The sequence below is a fragment of the Seriola aureovittata genome, chromosome 21, assembly GCF_021018895.1.
Source record: "Seriola aureovittata isolate HTS-2021-v1 ecotype China chromosome 21, ASM2101889v1, whole genome shotgun sequence".
Taxonomy (NCBI): domain Eukaryota; kingdom Metazoa; phylum Chordata; class Actinopteri; order Carangiformes; family Carangidae; genus Seriola; species Seriola aureovittata.
The window spans coordinates 13604577-13624664 of record NC_079384.1 but is presented as its reverse complement, the minus strand read 5'-3'; the positions used below and the strand labels follow the sequence as shown (position 1 = coordinate 13624664).

The window sequence follows — 20088 nt, the reverse complement described above, 5'->3', positions numbered from 1 at the left end:
ACACACTAACACACACATGCAGACACGTAGACAAATGTAGATGAGGTGTCAGAGTGAGGAGGGGGGGGGGATGGGAAAGGGGTGAGTTGTTCACAACGAGAACACACGCAGCCGTCCAACAGCATTCTAGCAGTAATTTACAGAGGTGCCATTAGGCTTCAGTGTGGTGCTCCACTATTCTGTTGCTAATTTACAGACATGTCATTAGACCAGACAGGAGCACATAAAGCATCTCTGCATCGATCTGGAAGCTCTGGCCCGCAAACACTCACTCCTTGTTCTATTACATCACAAGCACAACAGGCACACACACACCCAAATCAGGTGTGGAAAATGCATATTGGGTTGACACAAGCACAATGATGAACGCGTGTCGTGCATGGGTGTGTGTGGCACACGGACACACAAGCGCGCACAGAAACGCGCACGTTCTCGTGTGGGCAGGTTGGAGTGGATCTGTTGTAGCTCAGATAAATGGAGTGAGTCAGTATTAGCTCAGAGTAAACAGTGAGACAGACACTGACATACACACCACATGTCACACTTCATCCTGTGGAGAGCACTGTCGATCAAAGCAAGCGAGCAGGAGAATGGAGGAATACACTGAAGGAGGGAGAAAAACTCAAATGAGGGAAATAGAAAGAATAGAAATCTCTCAGGATGGATTATCTAATTTCCTTTGGAGATTTTAAAGCTTTATAATCAGATTCTTTAATCAGTTTTGTAAATGTTTAAATTGATTGTTGTAGTGCTGGAGAGATTACCTAATTAATTGATCTGTCATTTGACAGAATATCAATCTACATCAATCCTAATAATCAAGTGATTGTTCAAGTAATTTCTCAAGTAAAAATGCCAAGCATTTGTTAGTTTAAACTACTAAAACATGAGGAGTCACTACTTTTCTCTGTTTTATATGAATCATAAATCAAACATCTTATGGATTTAGTTGGACAAAACAGGCAATCCAAAGATGTCGCCTCCAATTCTTTTCTACATTTTATACACTAAATGATTAATCGACTGCTCGCAAAACTTATCAACAGTTTAATTGCGGTTAATCTTTAGTTGTATAATAATCTTTTGATGCAGCTTTATCTGACTGAAAATGTGTTTTTTTCTCAGCTCTCCCTTGAAAAACAGATCTTGATCTCAGTGAGACTATGATTAAATTAAGTTACTGAAGGAAAGGAAAGGAAAGGAAAGGAAAGGAAAGGAAAGGAAAGGAAAGGAGGAGAGTGGGTGAAAAAAAATTGAAACAGGGATGTAGTTAAGTGTGTCAGAAATAACATAAGAAAATATGCAAGGAACGAGTAAAGCAAAGATGTAAGGAATGAAATATGAAGGCTATAGAAGGAGTGGGAATGGGAAAAATGTAAAGATGGAGGGTGATTGGCATTAGACCTTGAAGGCTATCATTAAACTACTGCTCTAATGAATAAAGCATTCTGTGGGGAGGCAGCAGGGAGAGAGAGTGAATAACTGATCTGATGGTGGCTGCTGGGACCAGCTGCAACTGTACCGCCCCTTCAACGATCAAACACACATCACTTGGATTTCACTGTGCGTTTGTGTGCATATGGCAAGTGTGTGTCTCATATGGCTTTGTCTCTTCTCATGGGTCTCCTCCTCAACATTTCACACACTAATTTGTCATTTCCATGGCAACCCTGTGTTGCAGGGGCTACGGCAAATATGAATGTTCTTGTGCATGTGTGTTTCAGGGAGAGAGGGAGACAGGAAGAGAAATGAATAAGGAGGGCGAGAGAGAGAAAGAGTGATTGAGTGAACAGTACATTATCATGGACAGCTGTACTGAATCAAAATGGCGGATGGAGGCTGGGAGCACATCAGGGGAGCCTACATTATACAGCACCTGATAGAGGGAGCAGGGTGGAAAAGAAGCAGGATAGAGAAAAGGGGAAAGATGCACAGGGGGAATCTGAAAGAAGAGGAAGAGGGGGAGATGGGGGGACTCATTGAGATGGGGGACACAAAATGGAAGAGTGAGAAGAGAGAAGGAGATAGAGGGATAGAAAGAGAGACAAGGAAAGGGAGTGGCAGAGAGCGAGGGATGGATGGCTAGAGAAAACGAAAAGAAAGAAAAATGCTGGTGTATCTAAATCCTAGTGTAGCAAGCCTCAATCATGGCAGCCCTGTCATTCTGGAGATAGCACACTGCAATTCCCCTGCACCTCGTTTTTAGCCCACCATGCAGTTCTGCTATCAGCTTCTCTCAGACTGTCCACACACACACACACACACACACACATACACACACACACACACACACACACACACACACACACACACACACACACACACACACACACACACACACTCACAGCATAAACTCAAACATCCTGCATGAAGGCATCCCTCCTTAATAACAGACAGGTGGATTAACTATATACTCATACAGTATACAGATAGATGACCAGTGTAGGGAATGTATGTAAATGCATGCTAATATATGCATAGTTTCCATATTAACTTAAAGTGTGAAAATCCATACAGTCAAGTTCACTAGAGGATATGACTGCCGTTTCCATCTCTGTTCCGTGATATACAGCATCTGGCTTTGAAACCGATTGGGCTATCACATCACAGCCAAGGGAGCAATACTGTAGAGGAGGATATTACTGTCAGGATATAAGTGACAGATTGGTTGTCTGCAATGTTAAGCTCTTATTCCTCTTTTTGTTGTTGTTGTTCTTAAATTGAAGGCATTCATTCCCAACATGAGATATATGAGAGAGTTTTAAAAATGTGACACCGGCTCTGTGTTACTGGCCCAAAAGTAAAAGTAGTGCAGAAATGTCACATTATAGTCACTTTATAGTTCAAGCAATTTATAGACTGTAGGGCTGCAACAAACTTATTTTTTAATCAATTAATCTGCAGATTAGATGATGTCATCAAATGCCTTGTTTTGTCTGACAAACCCAATGAAAAATGGATTACAATGTAGCAAATTCTTTCTTTTGAGAAGCTGGAACAAATTTGGGTCTTTTTTAATTTGAAAGATGAAAAATTATAGGCTAACTTAAAAAAATTATGAACACATTAGTCAGTACTGAAAATAATCTATAGTTAAACCTATAAAGTAAAAGTTTCCAGAGTCCAACGTGATGTGTTCAAAACCCGAAATTCAATTTACAGTGTAAAAAACAGACAAAAAGAGCATTTTTATTCGTAAACAGAGCAGATAAAGTAATTTTTTTGCAGTAAACTTCAAAATGAATTTTCTTTGAGGCACAAATTGAATATAACTAAATATCATATATTGTTCACTGTAGTTCATTTTAAGAGAAAAATACAATGAGCAGCACACTTCCTCCCATTATGTTCAATCTTTTATTTCATGTCCCTTTTGTTTCTTTTATCTGTGCTCATATCTCTCTCTCTCTCTTTCTTTCTCTCTCCCTCTCTCTGTCTGTAAGCTTGAATTTGGCCTTCTCTCTGGTACCCAGGGAAACCGGCTTGTTTCCATGACAATGTCTGCAGGCAGAACAGCGTATTTGTCTTAAGCTAGATAAGATCAGAGTCAGTTTCATCCCTCTTAGACACACATACACTCGCTCAGACATGCACACACACATACATGCATCATGGAACATATGCACATAGGAGGCCATAGAGAACTGAAAAGCACACACACTGGAAAAATGTGCATTTGTGCAAACGGGCAGCCAAACCCATTTGAAACCATAAAGTTAAATATACCCACACAGATATTTGCATGCATGTAGATCCACACACATCCTGCCCTCCATCCCATCCTCACACAAACACACACGCACACCTAATGAAACCCTCTTCCAGCAGGTTGTTAACAAATAACAAGAGCATAAAGACCTCTTTTCATAAAGGTAATGTAATGGGTTTTTAATGAAATCGGTGGCTATTTCAGTTGTTGTAGTTATGCCAGACAAGTACCACAAGTAAATGAATGTTTGTGTGTGCATGTGCATGCTTGTGAGTGTGTGTGTGTGTGTGTGTGTACACTTGTTCATGTGTTTGTTCTTGTCTTGGCAAACAGCAAAGAAATGAACTTCAAATGCCAGATGGGGTACTGGAGTGAATCGCCAATTGGGCCACTACCCTCAGCACCCACCCAGACACAATGGAAATTGCTAGAACAGGTAATAGACAATTGGAGCAGCGACTAGCTTGTTTAGAGAGTATGTGTATTTGTGTCTGTCTGTCTGTGTGTGTGTGTGTGTGTGTGTGTGTGTGTGTGTATGTGTGTGTGTGCATGTAACGGTCTTTGATGACATATGTGCATCACTGATGAATACCATCCTGGCTGATGCGAGACTGTGTCAAGTCGGGAAGCCCAAGGAGAGATGCAGCGCCCCTGCTGAGAAACGCTGCAGTCTTATCTCCCCTCCTATCTCCCCCCAACGTGTCCGACCTTCTCTTTCCACCTCTCTTTTCCCACTTTCTGAATGCCCTCCTATCTTTCCTCACCATCACTTTTCTACACTCCTTTACCCTATCCCACCCACCCCTCCTCCCGCCCTCCCTCACACTCTCGCAGCCAGCCTCCGCTCTATCTTTTCCCTTCATCCTCTGTAAATGGGAAGTCCGTTTGATGTCTTTATTTTTAGGCGATAACAGGGTGCATTGGCTTTGTGTGTTCCCTATTAGCGTTGCAGTGAATGCGCAAAAATGTTAATGTGTACACTTGCTAACAGGATGGTAATTGCATACAATTACCAGCAAATGTATACATTTACCAGTGGGATTGCTACACATTTCCCATGGTGAATTCGGTAACTGTGTATCTCATTGATAATGTGGGGGTAGAGCTCTGTATGTGGTGGTGTGACTTTCATTACAAGAACTGCATGGGTGTTAAGCATTAATGAGTGTTGTAGTACAGTACTGTAATGGGTGTTAGTAGCAGAGAGTAAAGGCAGAATTAACCCCATTAGTGAAGAGGGTATATCTAGGAAAATTGTACATTTTGCACTAAAAACTTTGTTGCAATTGCTTTATCACTGCTGATGGCCAGAGGGGACACAACTTAGTTTTAACATTTTTGTTTTTTCCACAGTTCAAGATGTCGCCATCAGGACCCGAATTCATGCCAGTCACTCAGGCAGGCAGCCAATCACAAGACACTTGCCTTTTAACACCAAGCGGCTTTCTCTCACCTCGAGTTGGGTGCTGCTCACTTGCCCATCTTACTGTATTATGTCAAACCACAGCAGCTAATGTGTGTCAAATATTTTTATTAACAAATATACAGTATGTTACATTGTTTACTTCAAGCTTTAGATGATTTTGCAGATTTTTTTTTTTTTTTACATTTCTACACTGATTGAATTTGGTGATAATACTCTTGACAACAGGGGCAGTCGATTCAATACAACTGGCACAAATGTAAGGCAACTTCCTTCCTAGCTTTCTACTACTATATTTTCACTGTTGATTCATTTGTCTAGTTATTTTTCAATTAAGTGATTAATCATTTAGCCTTAGTGAAAAATGCCCATCACAAGTTGCCAGAGCCAAAGTGGATGTCTTCAAATAACCAACAACAGACCAACAGGCAGAACCAAAAGATACTTTATTTGCAATAATACCAGAGTTGCAATATAGCTGATTAATCAATTAATCCAGACAATTAATCTGAAACTATTTCTATAATCAAGTAATCATTATAGTCCTTTTTAAAACAAATACACCAAACAGTTGTTGATTCCAGTTTCTCATCCTCACAGATTTGATCATTTTCTTTTGTCATATTGTACATGATAATAAATGTTGGTGTCATCAGCTTAATAGACAAAACAACTAATTGCTTGATCAAGAAAATAATCAGAATTTCTTATTTTTATAATAAAAATAATCATTAGCTGCCTTCTTAAATGATATAAAAGAGGTTGAAATCTGTGAATGTTTTTGGTGTTTTTCCTTAATAAGTAACACAATTTATACAATTTATCAATTATCACAATTGCTGATTAATTTTCAGATCAACTAGTTTAATGACTGACCTGAGTCAGATAAGCGGAGACGTTCTACAAGCATAATAAAAACAACAAAAATTTCCTTTTTAATTTAGTTTCAGTGCCTGTATTTTATTAAAGAATAATCAGTCCTTTTGTGGTTTATTATTAGTACTGTTAGATGGTGATGAGTAAGCGGTAGGAGACGTGCTGTACTTTGCTGATACTGACTGGTTCCTCTTGTCTTGGCGTCTTGGCTACCACTCCCAACCCCACATATGGTGGAGTCAGCAAGGAGCTTGTCGCTGATAGTGTGTGCATATGTGTGTGTGTCGTGAGAAAACCACGCACATGTGAATGTCCGGGAGATTACAAGCGAGGTGAAGGGACAAAAACAAGAGACAATTTAAAGGGAAATCCAAAGAGTCTGACACTGAGCATTTGTGTGTGTGTGTGTGTGTGTGTGTGTGTGTGTATGTGTAGCCTGTGCCTGAGTGGAGCGTGCGTCCATCTGTGTTTTTTTGCCATAAGACAATGTGTTAAAATGAGCCGCTTTGATTGCCGACGTTTTATGAGTCACAAGTGATGACTCACAATCCACCTCCCCAGAACACACACTCATGCAAGTCACACAAGACACACACACACACACACACACACACACACACACACACACACACACACACACACACACACACACATACACACAGACACACACCTCGTTCTCTTTTCATCCACTGACCGTGAAGAATATGTGCAGGCAGCCTTACTCATGCATATTTACACTGAACACACACTCACTCACCTACTCAGCGGGCACTCTCTAAAGGTTATTGTGTGTGAGTGTGTGTCTGTTTGTCCACCCGTTCACGTACGTGCATGTGTAAAGGTCACTTCAAGCGAGGCTGACCACTTGTCTATGCTGTGCACAGATTGCTGGATTGATATCGAGAACACTTGGACATGCAGGCAAACAACCGCTATTAACCGCACAACCTGCCCCAAAGATGAAATAAATAAATAAATATCATAAACAAGCATTGCAGCCAATTACGTCCAAGAGCCATTCCTCAATCCTATTCAGAACCTACAATCATTCATTCACCCAGAACCCTTCACGGTCTATTCTTGGCCAGACAGAGAGAAGAGAAAGGGCAAAATCTGCTACTTGGCTTTAAGCACATTTTCCATCCAGATTATTGCTGCTCAATACTTTTCAAAAAAAAAAATCCATTTCCCCCTCTTCCTTTGGCTGCTCGATACTTATGAAAATCCAATTTGGCTTCCTCTTTTCTTTCTTCCCTCCACAATTCGTGCATTTTCACCCACTCAAAGTGATTAGTGATCTGTGGGTATCATTTCCAGAGAGAATGATAGCTGTGTTTTATGGAGGAGGGGAAAGGTCCATGGTTCCCCATCAGGGCTGATGTCCCTTGGAGAATGACTGGGCTGGGAGGGCAGACAGGAGCAACGCTGTCCCTTTGCAGATACAGGCAGTTGCTCTACATCACAGGAGAGAAGACGACTCACTTTATCTCTCCCTCGCTTCCCTCTTTCCCTCTCTGCTCCCTCTATCATTCATTCCTTTAGCTCCTCTCTCACAGGCACAGTCTCTTTTTCTCAATTTCTCCAGCACACACACACACACAAGCAGACACACATGCCATATATCTTTCTAAGACACCCCTCCCCGCACCCATCCGCCCCCTCAAAGAAACTCATTTCAGCTTTGCGGGCTCCTCAAAAAGCCTCTTTACGCTGAGCTAACCTAAGCTAGGCTTCGTCTGCACCATTTGACAGCCTTTACATCTCAGTATGCTGAGCAAAAACACACTCCCACAAACACACACACAGCTTTTTCATGTGTACAGTTTCTGAAAGAGACTTCAAAGGTTTGAAAAAAATAAAAAGAAAAGAAAAACATCGGCCACAGTTCTACTTTCAGCCTATCACAATCCAAACATCCGTAGTAGTGAGGGCATCCACTATACACAAATACACCAAATACATTGTGTAATAATGCTGGAAACATATGTTAATACATGTCGGTCCTTAAGTAGGTGATTTAAAATGCTGAGCATAAGCCAGATGAAGCAATTAAATTTTCACTGCCACCTGGATGATTCATGGCAGACATTTTAGGGCAGAAACTCTAGCTCTAGGAGCTTACTTAGCAATCAAAACATAGCAAAAATGCTCAGATAGAAATACAGTTGACAGAGTAGAGATGTCTCACTGTGATAGATGGATAAATTGGAGACATCATTTGTGCTCTATTCAAGATATTTCTATCCACCAGCATGGATGAACGTTTCATTAAATAGCACATTTCACGGAATACATGGCAGCCCTGTCACAATGGGTGACAGCCGTCATCATGTCCTCTCTCATCCAATCAAAGAGCACAATAGACGCAGATCAGCCTGTCACAGTCAGCCTGTCTTCATGTGGGCCAATCAGTGCATTCATCAGCGTCATGCAGAGACAACCAATCGAGCAGCACCTACCTTCAGATTTTCAAGAGCACCATAGGCCAGAGCTCCTACTCATTCGCACGCATGCACACACGCTTGAGTATGAACACACTCGCACACACATGCATCAGCAGCTTACCTTACCAAAAATGAAACATTCCAATTTAACGGCAACCGCAAATAAGAACTTGAAGCCGAACAGTTCTACATAGGTTTTCATTACCATACATACAAGAGCCTGTCAATACAATCAACTTCAAAACCAACCAGAACAACCCATTAGCCATACACATGAAAAAAAACAGGGGGGTACCTCTGAGTTTTCCTAAATTTACAGAGGGAGGTGTTCCAAACAGTAAGAAAGAGGGCAGGAAAGAAAACAAGAAAAAAGGAGAAAGGGGGCAAAGAAGACAGGGGTAGCAATGTGAGATTTGTTCATCAGTGAACAATTTTCAAAAGGCAAAGCACTGGCACTTGTTTTTTAGCTGCGTTCAAAAACACTGGACAACTCGGGGGTTGAGGTATAACAGCATTGCTTTCATACACTGCAGGAACATCTGTTCAGAATCACATGCGCTCGCCAATGTATGAGCACGAGCCGATGTGAGGAGCAACGACGGAAGAGCGAGACATGCTGGAAACCGATGAAAAGCCATGGATCAATGCGGATGAATGTTCTTGTGAAAACTGCCACAGTCATTGATTCAAACCGTGATGTAAAAGCATATATGCACACATATGGATACATTGTGTGCTTCCACGCACACACACACACGCACACAAACACACACAGACAATGGTGTCATCCCCTCAATCAAACTGTTGAATACAGATGAGAGAAAATGAGATGAGATGGAAGAGTAAAGACCAAATCAAACCATCCATGGAGTCAGTCGGTCAGTTGCCCCTTAGCTCCATTTCCATGACCTGGAACCCTGCCAAGCCTAACCCAGCCTAGCGCCATCAAGCCACAGCCATCTACTCCCTCCCATTACTCCCTCCCACATCAGCAGCCATGATAATAGTATATATATCCCAGCAGAAGTTGCTCTCAGGCTCATCACTCTCCTCAAAAATTAAACCAAAAAATGATTTTTAAACCCATATTTCATATTTAATTGTTCCATTGCAAAAGTCCAAGTCATTCATTTCAGTTTAAATTAAAACTGAAATTTCTGATGAGACCAAATGGGATCATTTAAAATGAAAAGAAACTCAATTACAGAAAAAAAACTGACCTTAGTTCAGTGCCTAGAGAGACAACTTCCTCCCGCGCCAGGTGGTGATGATGTGGGGGAGGGATACAGGGAGTTGTGAGTGTGGGGGTGAGGAGGTAGGGGATGATGGTATAGCAGAGGACAACAGGAAGTGAGGTAAGAGGAGGCCATACCTTGGTCGCCAATCATCAGGTGTGCCAGACCTTAAAGGAAGACAAGAGCACAGTCAGCATAGCAAAGGATTATGGGGTGTGATGTGTGTGCATTAGTGCATATGTGTTTTTTGTGATACAGGAGTTTGTCAATGACATGCTGGTGAAGGCTAAAGATTTCTGTTTGTTTCTTTGTGTGGGAGTCCTTTAAATTTATTCCAAATGTCTAAAAAAAACTTGCTTTGTAGACACTTGTAGGCAGCGATCCTATGCACAAACAGGTATGCACACAGACGTTTGGACACAGCCATACAACTAGGTCGTATGCAGTACAATATCGCATGTGTCAATGTCTATGTAATCTTAAGGCAAGAGCCATTTCAGATGATGCACATGGGATGTAGTACTTACCAGATGTCAGCAACCAACCCCTACATACCCCCACAGACCAACATACATTTACGCTGGCTACCTTGTACTGTATTTCCACAACAGAGGATGTAATGAGAACATGGAGGCCAGAAAGAAGAATACGAAGGAAAAGATATGAATGGCTTCAGAGAAGGGTGAAGAGGAATGGTGACAATAAGATGATGATATAGCTAAATGTGTACTTGAGTATTAATGTAAGAACATGGAAAAGAGGGAATCAGATAGAGAAGCAAAGGAAAAGATGTTTGAGGGAAGAGAAACTCAAATACAGACAGACAGATGGAATTTACAGATGGAATTTACAGATAGATAGATAGATAGATAGATAGATAGATAGATGTATAACCTACCTGGAGTGTAGCTGTGCTCTGGAAAGGTGTCGCAGCCGGGCGAGGAGAGAGAGAGACAGACATTCATTAACATGCATGCTCAGCCCTTGGGTTACCATGGCTACTTACTGTACATGCACACCCGTCCAGGGTTACCGTGGTAACACACATGCAAAGTCCACGCAAACGCCACAATGGATACCATGCTGCACTGGTAGCCAAAACTAAGGTTTGTCTATATACAGTATAGCAGCATTAAAAAAATGCAGTCTCTCTCTATGACTCCACATGTGTACAAATGCACATACATAAGTGCACACATACATACCCACCCACACTTGTAGATTCTGAGGGTGTGGGCGTAAATATACATTCCTACCTGTATGTTTGGATTCAAGAGCCGTTTACCCCAGAACTTACCTTGCAGCTGCTTCCTCTCCCCAGAGCCCCCCGACAGATAACATGCAACACACAGACACACACACACGCGCGCACACACACACACACACACACACACACACACACACACACACACACACACACACACACACACACACACACACACACACACACACACAATCTCTCCCTCACTCACTCTGTTTTTCAAACATACAAACATACACACATACACACACACTAACATTGACTATGGCAGTAATAATGATATGTAATAGCAGGGTAAACATGTAGGGATGGATTAGCAGTGCAGGAAGACAAGGGGCATGCATGGTTCAATACTCGGACAGAGTGTGTGTGTGTATGTTTATATGCATATGAAAGTGTGCGTGTTTGTGAGTGAGTAAGTGTGTGTATTCTGCGCTGTGTGCTCATCTGTGTTTCCTTGACTCTGCCCTTGTGCTAGTAGCATGGCAGAAACAGGTGGAGCCATTAGCATGCTAACAGCGATTTGCCCTCAAGGACAATGCAAGCCAGGCCAGGCCTAACAAGCCAGGTTCAGTCTGCCTTCACTGGAGGGCGGAATGGCTTAGACAGTAATTACATTTACGCAAAGACCTGCCTTACCTCTATTCATTTACTACAACTATATTTTGAATATCCGAAATAGTTATTTTTTTCTCCAAAAAACTCCAAGACATTTTGATGTGTTTTGGAATAAAACCCTCATAAAGTGCTCTTTCCTAACGCTGGTATAAAAGATGCAATATACTGTCTTTTGGGGCAGAAAACAATGCTTACAGTAAATAATAAGAATATATAACTTTACAAATGTTTTGAAGCTTGTCTCAAATCTGCAAAAATATGAGTGTGAATAAAAGTGGATCATTTGGGAGCCTTGAAGATATCATGTAATTGTAAACGTGTACGGAAACTCGCACTGCCACAGCCAAATTGCTTATTTCTGGCTTCAAACACAGTCCTAAGGATTCATTTTTTCCTTTAGCAGAGAATATTCATTCTGTATTAAAGATTCATAACAGAATTTTTTTCTAATTTCAGAGGGTTATAATTTTTTCTCAAAGCTTCATTCAAATTCAGTGAGGTTTCTGGGTTGAAAATACCACAATAACTTGAAGTTACCATATAAGAGATAAACTATTATGTTTGACTCTGCCTGACTTCTTACAAAACAAACTACACAGCCTGGACTTGTACACTCATTTACTCATATACCCTTATTTTGAAAGCAACAACTATGGCTCCACCTCATACAATCAACTGCTATAGAACCATAGATGCTGTTGAGATAATATTTCTTTCTTTGGTAAAAGAGAGATTTTGACATGAGCTCTTATTATCTACTCCCTTTGCCATACACTTAATTTCTCTCAGGTACAAGCTTTGAATTTATGTCTCCAGGGTGCCTCAGTCCACCTGAGAGGTTTCCTTTGACATACTATAAGTTGGTATACAGTACTCGCTGGTGGTGTTATTGATGCATGGATATTAGCTCAGCCTGTAGTCGGAGATATCCCACTGAGCCAGCATCTTGTCAGACCAAAATGAACAGCAGTACATGGGGCTAGTTTTAAAAAACATTTTATACCACAACAGAGCACTAAAAAAGTTGGCTCAAATCTCCTCTCAGACCTCTCTGTATGTCTGATCTATTTTCAGAGAATGGGAAACATGAAGTAGAGAGGTCTAACCAACAAACCAAGCTTCGGAAATACTCTTAAGATGTTGTTGCTCTCTGTTATCCATGAATTATGTTTTTGTTAACTGGCCCCATTTGCTGCTGTTTATTTCTGTCTGAAAAGCTGACAGTTCACTGGAAAAGCTCCGTCCCTTGAATTCTTCCCTGAACTAACGTGCATGAATTACTGTAATATCACATCCAGTGAGAAACCACAGAAAAGACATGATATAACCTTTAAGTCATTAAGCTACTCTCAATTTACACCATCATCTAACATCACATGCTAAACCCTGCAGCAACTTCTACCTAAACTCTGAAATGTGAATCTGAGAAACCAAGAGGAGACTAGTGAAATACCAGTCTGAAACACCATGCTCATACCAACACTTAAAACGGGAGTTATTTCCATTCCAATCTCACAGCAAAATTCCCCCAAGAGCACTTCATTATTATGTTTCATCCAATTTTTTTTTTTTATTATTATTTGGTGCAGAATATAAGCATTATTTACTCTGGCAAGGCTAGAAGATTTCACATGATAGCAAATCTGCTACAACCAAATACAGTATTGCCCCCCATGTACATTCACCCAAGCAGACCTTCTAAATGGAACCATTTTATGAGACTACTAATACTAACACCGGTCACTACTGCCAAGAGAAAAAATAATTGTAGCACTTGTTCTCCACAGCAAAACTTGGCATCACTCACAGATGAAATGTGAGTCCATCTCTAAGAATATAAAATAGCCCCTTCAAAGGTATAAGTAGCCTCATGTCGCGTGATAAAGTGCCGGTGCAAAGCAGGTAAGAGCTTTTTTGTAAAATCTGCACCTCCAATTTAGCCTGTAACAGCTACACTGCTGTTTGGACCCTCAGCAGTGTTGTGACCACTGGCGGTAGTAGAGTCTGCACATTGTGTGAATGTGTTTTTCCATGTGTTTGTGCAGGGATGTGTGTGTGTCAGTGCGCTCTGTGACTCCCACTGTGCCCTAACCAGCAGCAAAACAGCAGACTGGATTAGACTGGCTTGGATCACACGTAATTCTCAGTGCAGCACTGAGTTTCTGCAGAGAGCAGATCATAGCTTCACCTGTCACTTCCTGAATGTATAGACACCCCACATGCAGCAGCGAGCACTACCATGGCAAATAACAATTGTTTTCGTTATTGATTAATCTGTCAGTTGTTCTGATTTATCAATTTATAGTCTTTCAAAAAAAATCGAAAAATGTATATCACTATTTCGAAGAGCACAAGGTAAGGTCTTCAAATAGTTATTTTGTCTGACCATCCGTCCGAAATCCAAAAGTATTAAATCTACAATGACAAAAAACAAACAAAATCCTCATTTGGTATTTTTTCTTCAAAGTAACTTAAATGCAAGTTATTTCAACAATTAATCTGCAGATTATTTGCTTGATCAATTGTTTTTCCTATAAAATGTCAGAAAAAAGTGAAAATGCCTTTTAGGCAGCGCAAAGTGATGTCTTCAGATAGCTTGTGTTTTTCAACCATTATTCCAAAACCCAAAGATATTCAGTTTACTATAATATATGAAATAGAAAAGCATTGAATTCTCACATTTGAGAAGCTGGAACCAGCAAATGTTTGGTGTTTTTCGCTTAAAATGGTTACCAATTATCAAAATATTTGCTGAGCAACTAATTAATTAATTGATTTATTGTTTCCCCCCCTTTTAATGATTAACTATTTTCCCATCGAATTCATAAATCATTTCAGCACAAATGTATATGAGTAGCATAATGCACCAGTTACCTTCCCTACCTACTTTGAAAATTAGGCCCAATGGTCAAGACAGTAGTTATTGCCTTAAAGATGCCTGTCATACATAACCATTCATACATACATACTCACCTCCACAAACTTGTAAATGCCATAGATTTGTGTTGCAGACATGATGCCTGTGAAGTCACTAAGAGGGGAATTAGAACTAAAGAGGCAGCAAGGAGTTTGGAGAGCTGAGGAATGGGAGGAGGGAGGAAGGCAGGAGGAGTGAGAATGGAGAAACACTCCTGGCATGAGGTCCCCCTATTAGTCTTGTCTCCATGGTAGCATAGGCCATCCCACTGTCCACTAAATGCTAGGGTGTGATATGGTGGGTGGCTAAAGGGAGGTGCGATGCTGACAGCGGTGCTGGGTGGGGTGTGAGGTCAGGTCAGACACAAAAGGTGGCCACGCAGTAAGGCCACTCTGCCATTTTTGGCAGATGCATTTGTGTCACTAAAAAATCGATTGCGCTATCTTTGGCATCGAAAAAAAACACACAGTAGTTTAGAAAGCTATTGATTAAGAATGCAGATTTGCTCTGTGAATGAACTGAAGCAAATCTGACGACACACACAACTAAGCAGGGGGGAAATGAAAGCATCTGCACTACTGGCCATAACAAGGTAGCTGAGTTCATTAAGCAGCTGTTTCGTTTTTGTAATGGCCATCATTACACTGCCCGTATATTGGCATTTGTATTGACCAAAGGCTTGTTTGACAGTATTAAGGGAGGGTGTTCTTGTAGATTTGAGATATTAAATCATTTGTGAAGAAACGTTTTTCTTTTGCCTCTTCCAATAAGGAACATAAAAGTTTTGTTTTTATATTGTTTACTGTCACACTTCTTCGTATTCATAAAGTAGTACTGACAGGACACTATTTCCTCTTTTATAATGCATGAGAACAGTGACACAAAAACACATACCATACACACTCACGCACAAACAGAGCATCTCACCAGGCTGCACGCTGTTTAAATTAATGGCAGGCAATTGATTTTACACACTTCATTTCAACACCCTATGTATGGTACCTGTGAAGGCCATCTAGAATCAATGAGATTCCATTAACACAGGCAGCTAGGTGTCGGCCATGTAACAACCACTGATTTCCAGCCTCTTAGCCTAGTTCCAGGTAAAGTCTCTCAACACGAGCCAATGACCATATCTGTATTGGATCTATATGGTTATTGTGTTTTGCCAAACACACCAGCTGAGCCCTTCAAAGCTTTAATACTGCAAACCAGGTAAGGCTTCTCAGTGAGTTTCAGGAATTTGTCTCAAATCTCCAGACTACCAAGCTTCACGGTCTGAATGCAGCACAGAACAGCTGTTCGCAAACTCTCAGCTCCAGCTCCACTAAACTGACTGCACATCTTGGGAGGGGGCTTAGCTCTGAGTCCTGGAGGTACATACTAAATTGGCAGCCATAAAAAATCAATACCAAACATAATCAGTATGCATGTCTTGCACTGTTTGTGAAGGCTGCTGGTCCATACACACCAACTGAGGGCAGCTGTGAAGGTGTGAATGAAAAATAGATGTCTATACTGAAGAACCTGGTGTTTGGAATTAGAGGGGAAAAATTTGGAGATATGCATCCACAAAAGTAATTGAATGTGCATGTGTTTATGTGCATGTGCATGTATCTAAAGGATGAGATGTATATGATGGGTCAGCATGGTTCTGGGCCTTACCTTCGCTGCAGTCGTTGCCTTGGTAACCGGTGTCGGAGCAGTCACAGACGGCCTGGTCGTTGACCATGCTGCACACCCCTCCATTCTGGCACTGGTGGTCCGGCCCACAGCCAGATGTTACTGTGACGCCCTCTGAGCCATTCAGCGTCACCATTGAGCCATTGATGCTCACCGCCGTGATCCAGCCACGGAAGGCGGGGTGTTCCCGCACCGAAGTGGAGGTGAGGCGTAATGGCGAGGAGTGAAGCTCTGGCGTCAACCCGCCCATGAAGGTGTGGCTGAATACTGTCATGTCTCTTCTCTTGCTCTTTACTTCTGCCCATCCCTCCAGCCGCCCATCCACCTCCAACGAGGTGTTCCTCCAGTCCCTCTTGACACGCACTGCGTGCCAACGGCCATCACTCACAGCCACACCTGACTGCAGCTCGGCCGGATCAGCACAGAAGATGGAGAAACGCAAGCGGAGGTGGCCATGGAGAAGCAGCAGCTCCAGGAAGTCGCAGAAGCCCTCATCATCCAGATAGAGCAGCAGGCCCTCCTGGCTGTGAGTCCGCAGGCTGAAGCTCAGCACACTCTCACAGCAGGCGTTCCACACTGGGAACCGCCCCCACTGGCTGGACACGCCTCCAAACTCCAGGACCTCTCCTTGGGCCTGGCCCCCCACGCTGCACAGGCACAGTCCCAGGAATAGCAGGGGGGCTGCCACCCAAACACACACCGCCATCACACTCATACACACACTCGCTCTCACACTCACACACACACACTGGAGGAGATAGAGGCTAGAGCTGAGGTGTTCCCTCTAGCCTACAGCTCATGGTGACAACTGTAGGGCGCTTCGTAGAACACTTTCGAGGTGTCTCAGGTGCACCCTGCTTTGAGGGTAGTGCTCTTTACAAGGTGAGGCTCCGAGACGATACAGCTCCAGTGGGGGAAAGGGTCAAACAGCAGCTCCCTCTGTCCTTTCAGCACGCCTGGGACATCTTCTTTGGCCTTGGCCTGGTGTTTGTGTCTTCTCTGTTCAGCGTCTTCTCTCCATTCAGTCTTTCTTCACTTCTGACATCTGAGATTCCAGGTGTGTGTATCTGTGCTTGCATCTGTGCGAGTGTTAGATATGTGATGAATAGGATGTGAACTCCATCTTTGTGCCCTAGATAGGGCCTTATCCCCCATGCAGGCAACTCCCCACGGAGTATGAGTAGGAGTGTGTGTGGCTCACACACTGGTAATGGAGAGAAATGACACCTTCATAGCAGAATTTTCTCCCCCTCCTCCCTATCTTAGTAGGGCAAGACTTAAAGTGTGTGTGGGCAAATATGTGTGTGTGTGTGTGTGAGAGAGAGTGTGTGTGTGTGTGTGTAATGCGTGTGAGAGTGAGGTATGTGTGTGTCTTTCACTGCCGCGTCATCACTCTCTCCAGCGACCTACAGAGAGAACAGAGACGGCACAATCAACCAGGGTCACACACACACACAACACACACGTAAACACGCACAAACTCTCCATCACACACGCAAAGCGAAGGCATCACACACACACGCACGCACAGCATACCCAAGAACAGCCTGCTATTATTATCAAATTACTCTCTCAAGCATTTTGTGTGCGCACGCACGCACGCACGCACGCACACACACACCACATTGTTAACAGGCCCAAATCAAGACTGTCTATGAACATACTGAACATGCACAATAAAGCTTTTTTACTTCCACACAGCCCACACAACAATGACTAAACACGTACAGTGCAGACACGCGCGCACAAACAGCACCTCCTCAGTGGAGCTCTCATCATGCCGCAGATTTTTAAAAGGTGGCATAGCCTACCTGCGACTGCCTTAAAGTCATAGAGCATAGGCTATATTTAATCACTTCTGATAGGCTACTTGACGATACCATAGCCACCGACTTTTGTGTTTTCAGTTCATCTTTTTTGACGGAATTAATAACAGTAAGCGGTAGACACCTCGCGCCACCGTCAAGGATTCTGTTAGCTACATCACAAAGAGCGGGAGCAGCACCGCGCGCTGCGGCGGATGACTCAAAACCGCCTCGCGCTTTATCGAATTAACGGCTCCAGAGCTCATTTTTAACAACTGAACACACGACACACACTGCCTGCATAGCGGGCTACACATAGTTTTCTTCTCCGCGTCTCGAATCTTTGACAGGTGCAAAGCGGCGGTATCACAGTTATTGATAGACGGGGTGAATGCATGCGGTTGAAATATCGATTCTCGATTTGCCACCATACCTCCTCTCCATTTTTTCTCCTACGCGCCTGCTGCTTGACTACACCGGGGGTTCAGTCTTATCACCTGCGCCCTAGCACTTAACTACAGCTTAGCTAACGGGTAACACTGTAATTACTAAAAAGCATTTTAATCGACGCCCCAACCTGTATAGGTAACAGCCTCACCCCGGTAAATAAAAAAAATAAAAAACAACCCAACAGCGTTTTTTCTCAACGTAGGCACATAGGGGCTGGAAAACCGACCTACCTCACGCACATCCTTTGGTTCCGTGGCAAGAGTACCCCGCGCGACTCATCGATTTCACTTCCCATTTGAGGAGAACCTGAAAGGCGCGAGAGGGAAGCGAGTAGTCGCGTGCCTGGTGGTAGATAGAGCCGGTCTACCGGACAGGAACAAAATTATCACAGGCTCGCCTCCAGGCGACAAGGTGCTATAGCTCTCCCCCTCTCTCTCTCTCTCTCACTCTCTCTCTCTCTCTCGCTCTCCTTCCTTCTCTCGCGCTCACTCTCTGTCTGGCTCAATGTCTCTCTCTCTTCTCGCTCTCTTGAGGAGGAAAAGGTGCAGTCTGATGCTCTCCGCGAGACTCGGCAGAGGGAGTGTCACGTGGTCGCCAGAGAGAGAGAGCGAAAGGGAAAGAGTGTGTGTGTGTGTGTGTGTGTGTGTGTGTGTGTGTGTGTGTGTGTGTGTGTGTGTGAGTGTGTGTGTGAGACAGAGAGAGAGGGCGGGGCCGCGCGCTGCTGCAGCACCTTGGACAGCGCGCACTCACCGCCCGCACGAAACAGAAACGCAATTACCGGAGGCAGAAAATAAAGCGAGAACCGGGGAAGATCCGAATGATTAAATCCGTGAGTGACAGTGACGATGGCCTTTACCTCTGTCGTGCCACAGGATCGAGTGTAAGAAAGACAGCAATTCAGAGAAGTGGGGGGGGGGGGGGGGGGGATGAAAAGGAAAGAGAAAGGCCGTCTCAATTTACAAATCTCTCTCACTCTCTGTCTTTTCCTTGCCCACACAGTTAGTCACACATATACAGACCACACTTAATTCCTCTGCACACACAAACCCACTATTGGATGCACAATCATACACTTTACGGTCAAAAGTAGGTCTATATGGACTTGTGTGGGCTACTTCCTTTCATGGTTTAGTGCTGTGGCCCTGCACCTGCACAGCATTTAGGCTACATATGTAAAAAGGCAAAACAGAAGCAAATGGAGAAAGATGTTTAAAAGTGATTAACATGCCAAAATTTCTAAAGACTGAATGAAATTGTTGGTTTGGTCAATTGTATGTTCTGTGATACTGGTAGTGTTTCAATATGTGTAGTATTTTTTTGTCTCAATGCTGTGCATGTGTTGTCAATTTGTTAAAGTTCTGGTCTTCATTTGTTTGTGTTTTGTCTCTCACAAGGCCTCCATAGTTTAGGCCACTTAGTTCCAATTATGGTAAATTAATTAAACTTCATTTCACAATTCACACTGACATTTCAGACAGTGGGTTAGGGTTAGTTTCTTTGTTGCAACAGTTTGGGAAAGGCCATCGCCTGTTTTAACATCCCATTTCCCTGGTATCATCCCCATCCAACACCTTTGAACTGGAACACCAACTGCGAGCCAGGCCTTAGCGCCCAAGATCAATGCCCAACCTCATTAATGTTCTTGTGGTTTAATGGGAACAAATCCC

At 42.9% G+C, this 20088-nt stretch overlaps 1 protein-coding gene across 12 annotated transcripts in view; it reads right to left on the bottom strand.

Annotated features, from left to right (window-relative positions):
• nrxn1a (neurexin 1a) overlaps positions 1 to 18996 on the bottom strand; it is a 57769-nt gene extending 38773 nt beyond the window's left edge. For 3 of the 12 annotated variants that reach the window (XM_056365151.1, XM_056365154.1, XM_056365157.1), the window contains exons 1-4: positions 18652 to 18994; positions 16149 to 17572; positions 10586 to 10603; positions 9825 to 9854 (exon numbers count right to left, since the gene is read on the bottom strand). In XM_056365151.1, coding sequence (XP_056221126.1) covers positions 9825 to 9854; positions 10586 to 10603; positions 16149 to 16881 — 781 coding nt within the window. In that variant the 5' untranslated portion in view covers positions 16882 to 17572; positions 18652 to 18994. Of the gene's footprint in view, positions 1 to 9824; positions 9855 to 10585; positions 10604 to 16148; positions 17573 to 18651 lie in introns of all 12 variants that reach the window. The other 9 variants (XM_056365162.1, XM_056365161.1, XM_056365159.1 and 6 more) reach the window with 8 other exon arrangements.
• Positions 18997 to 20088: the final 1092 nt, after the last annotated feature.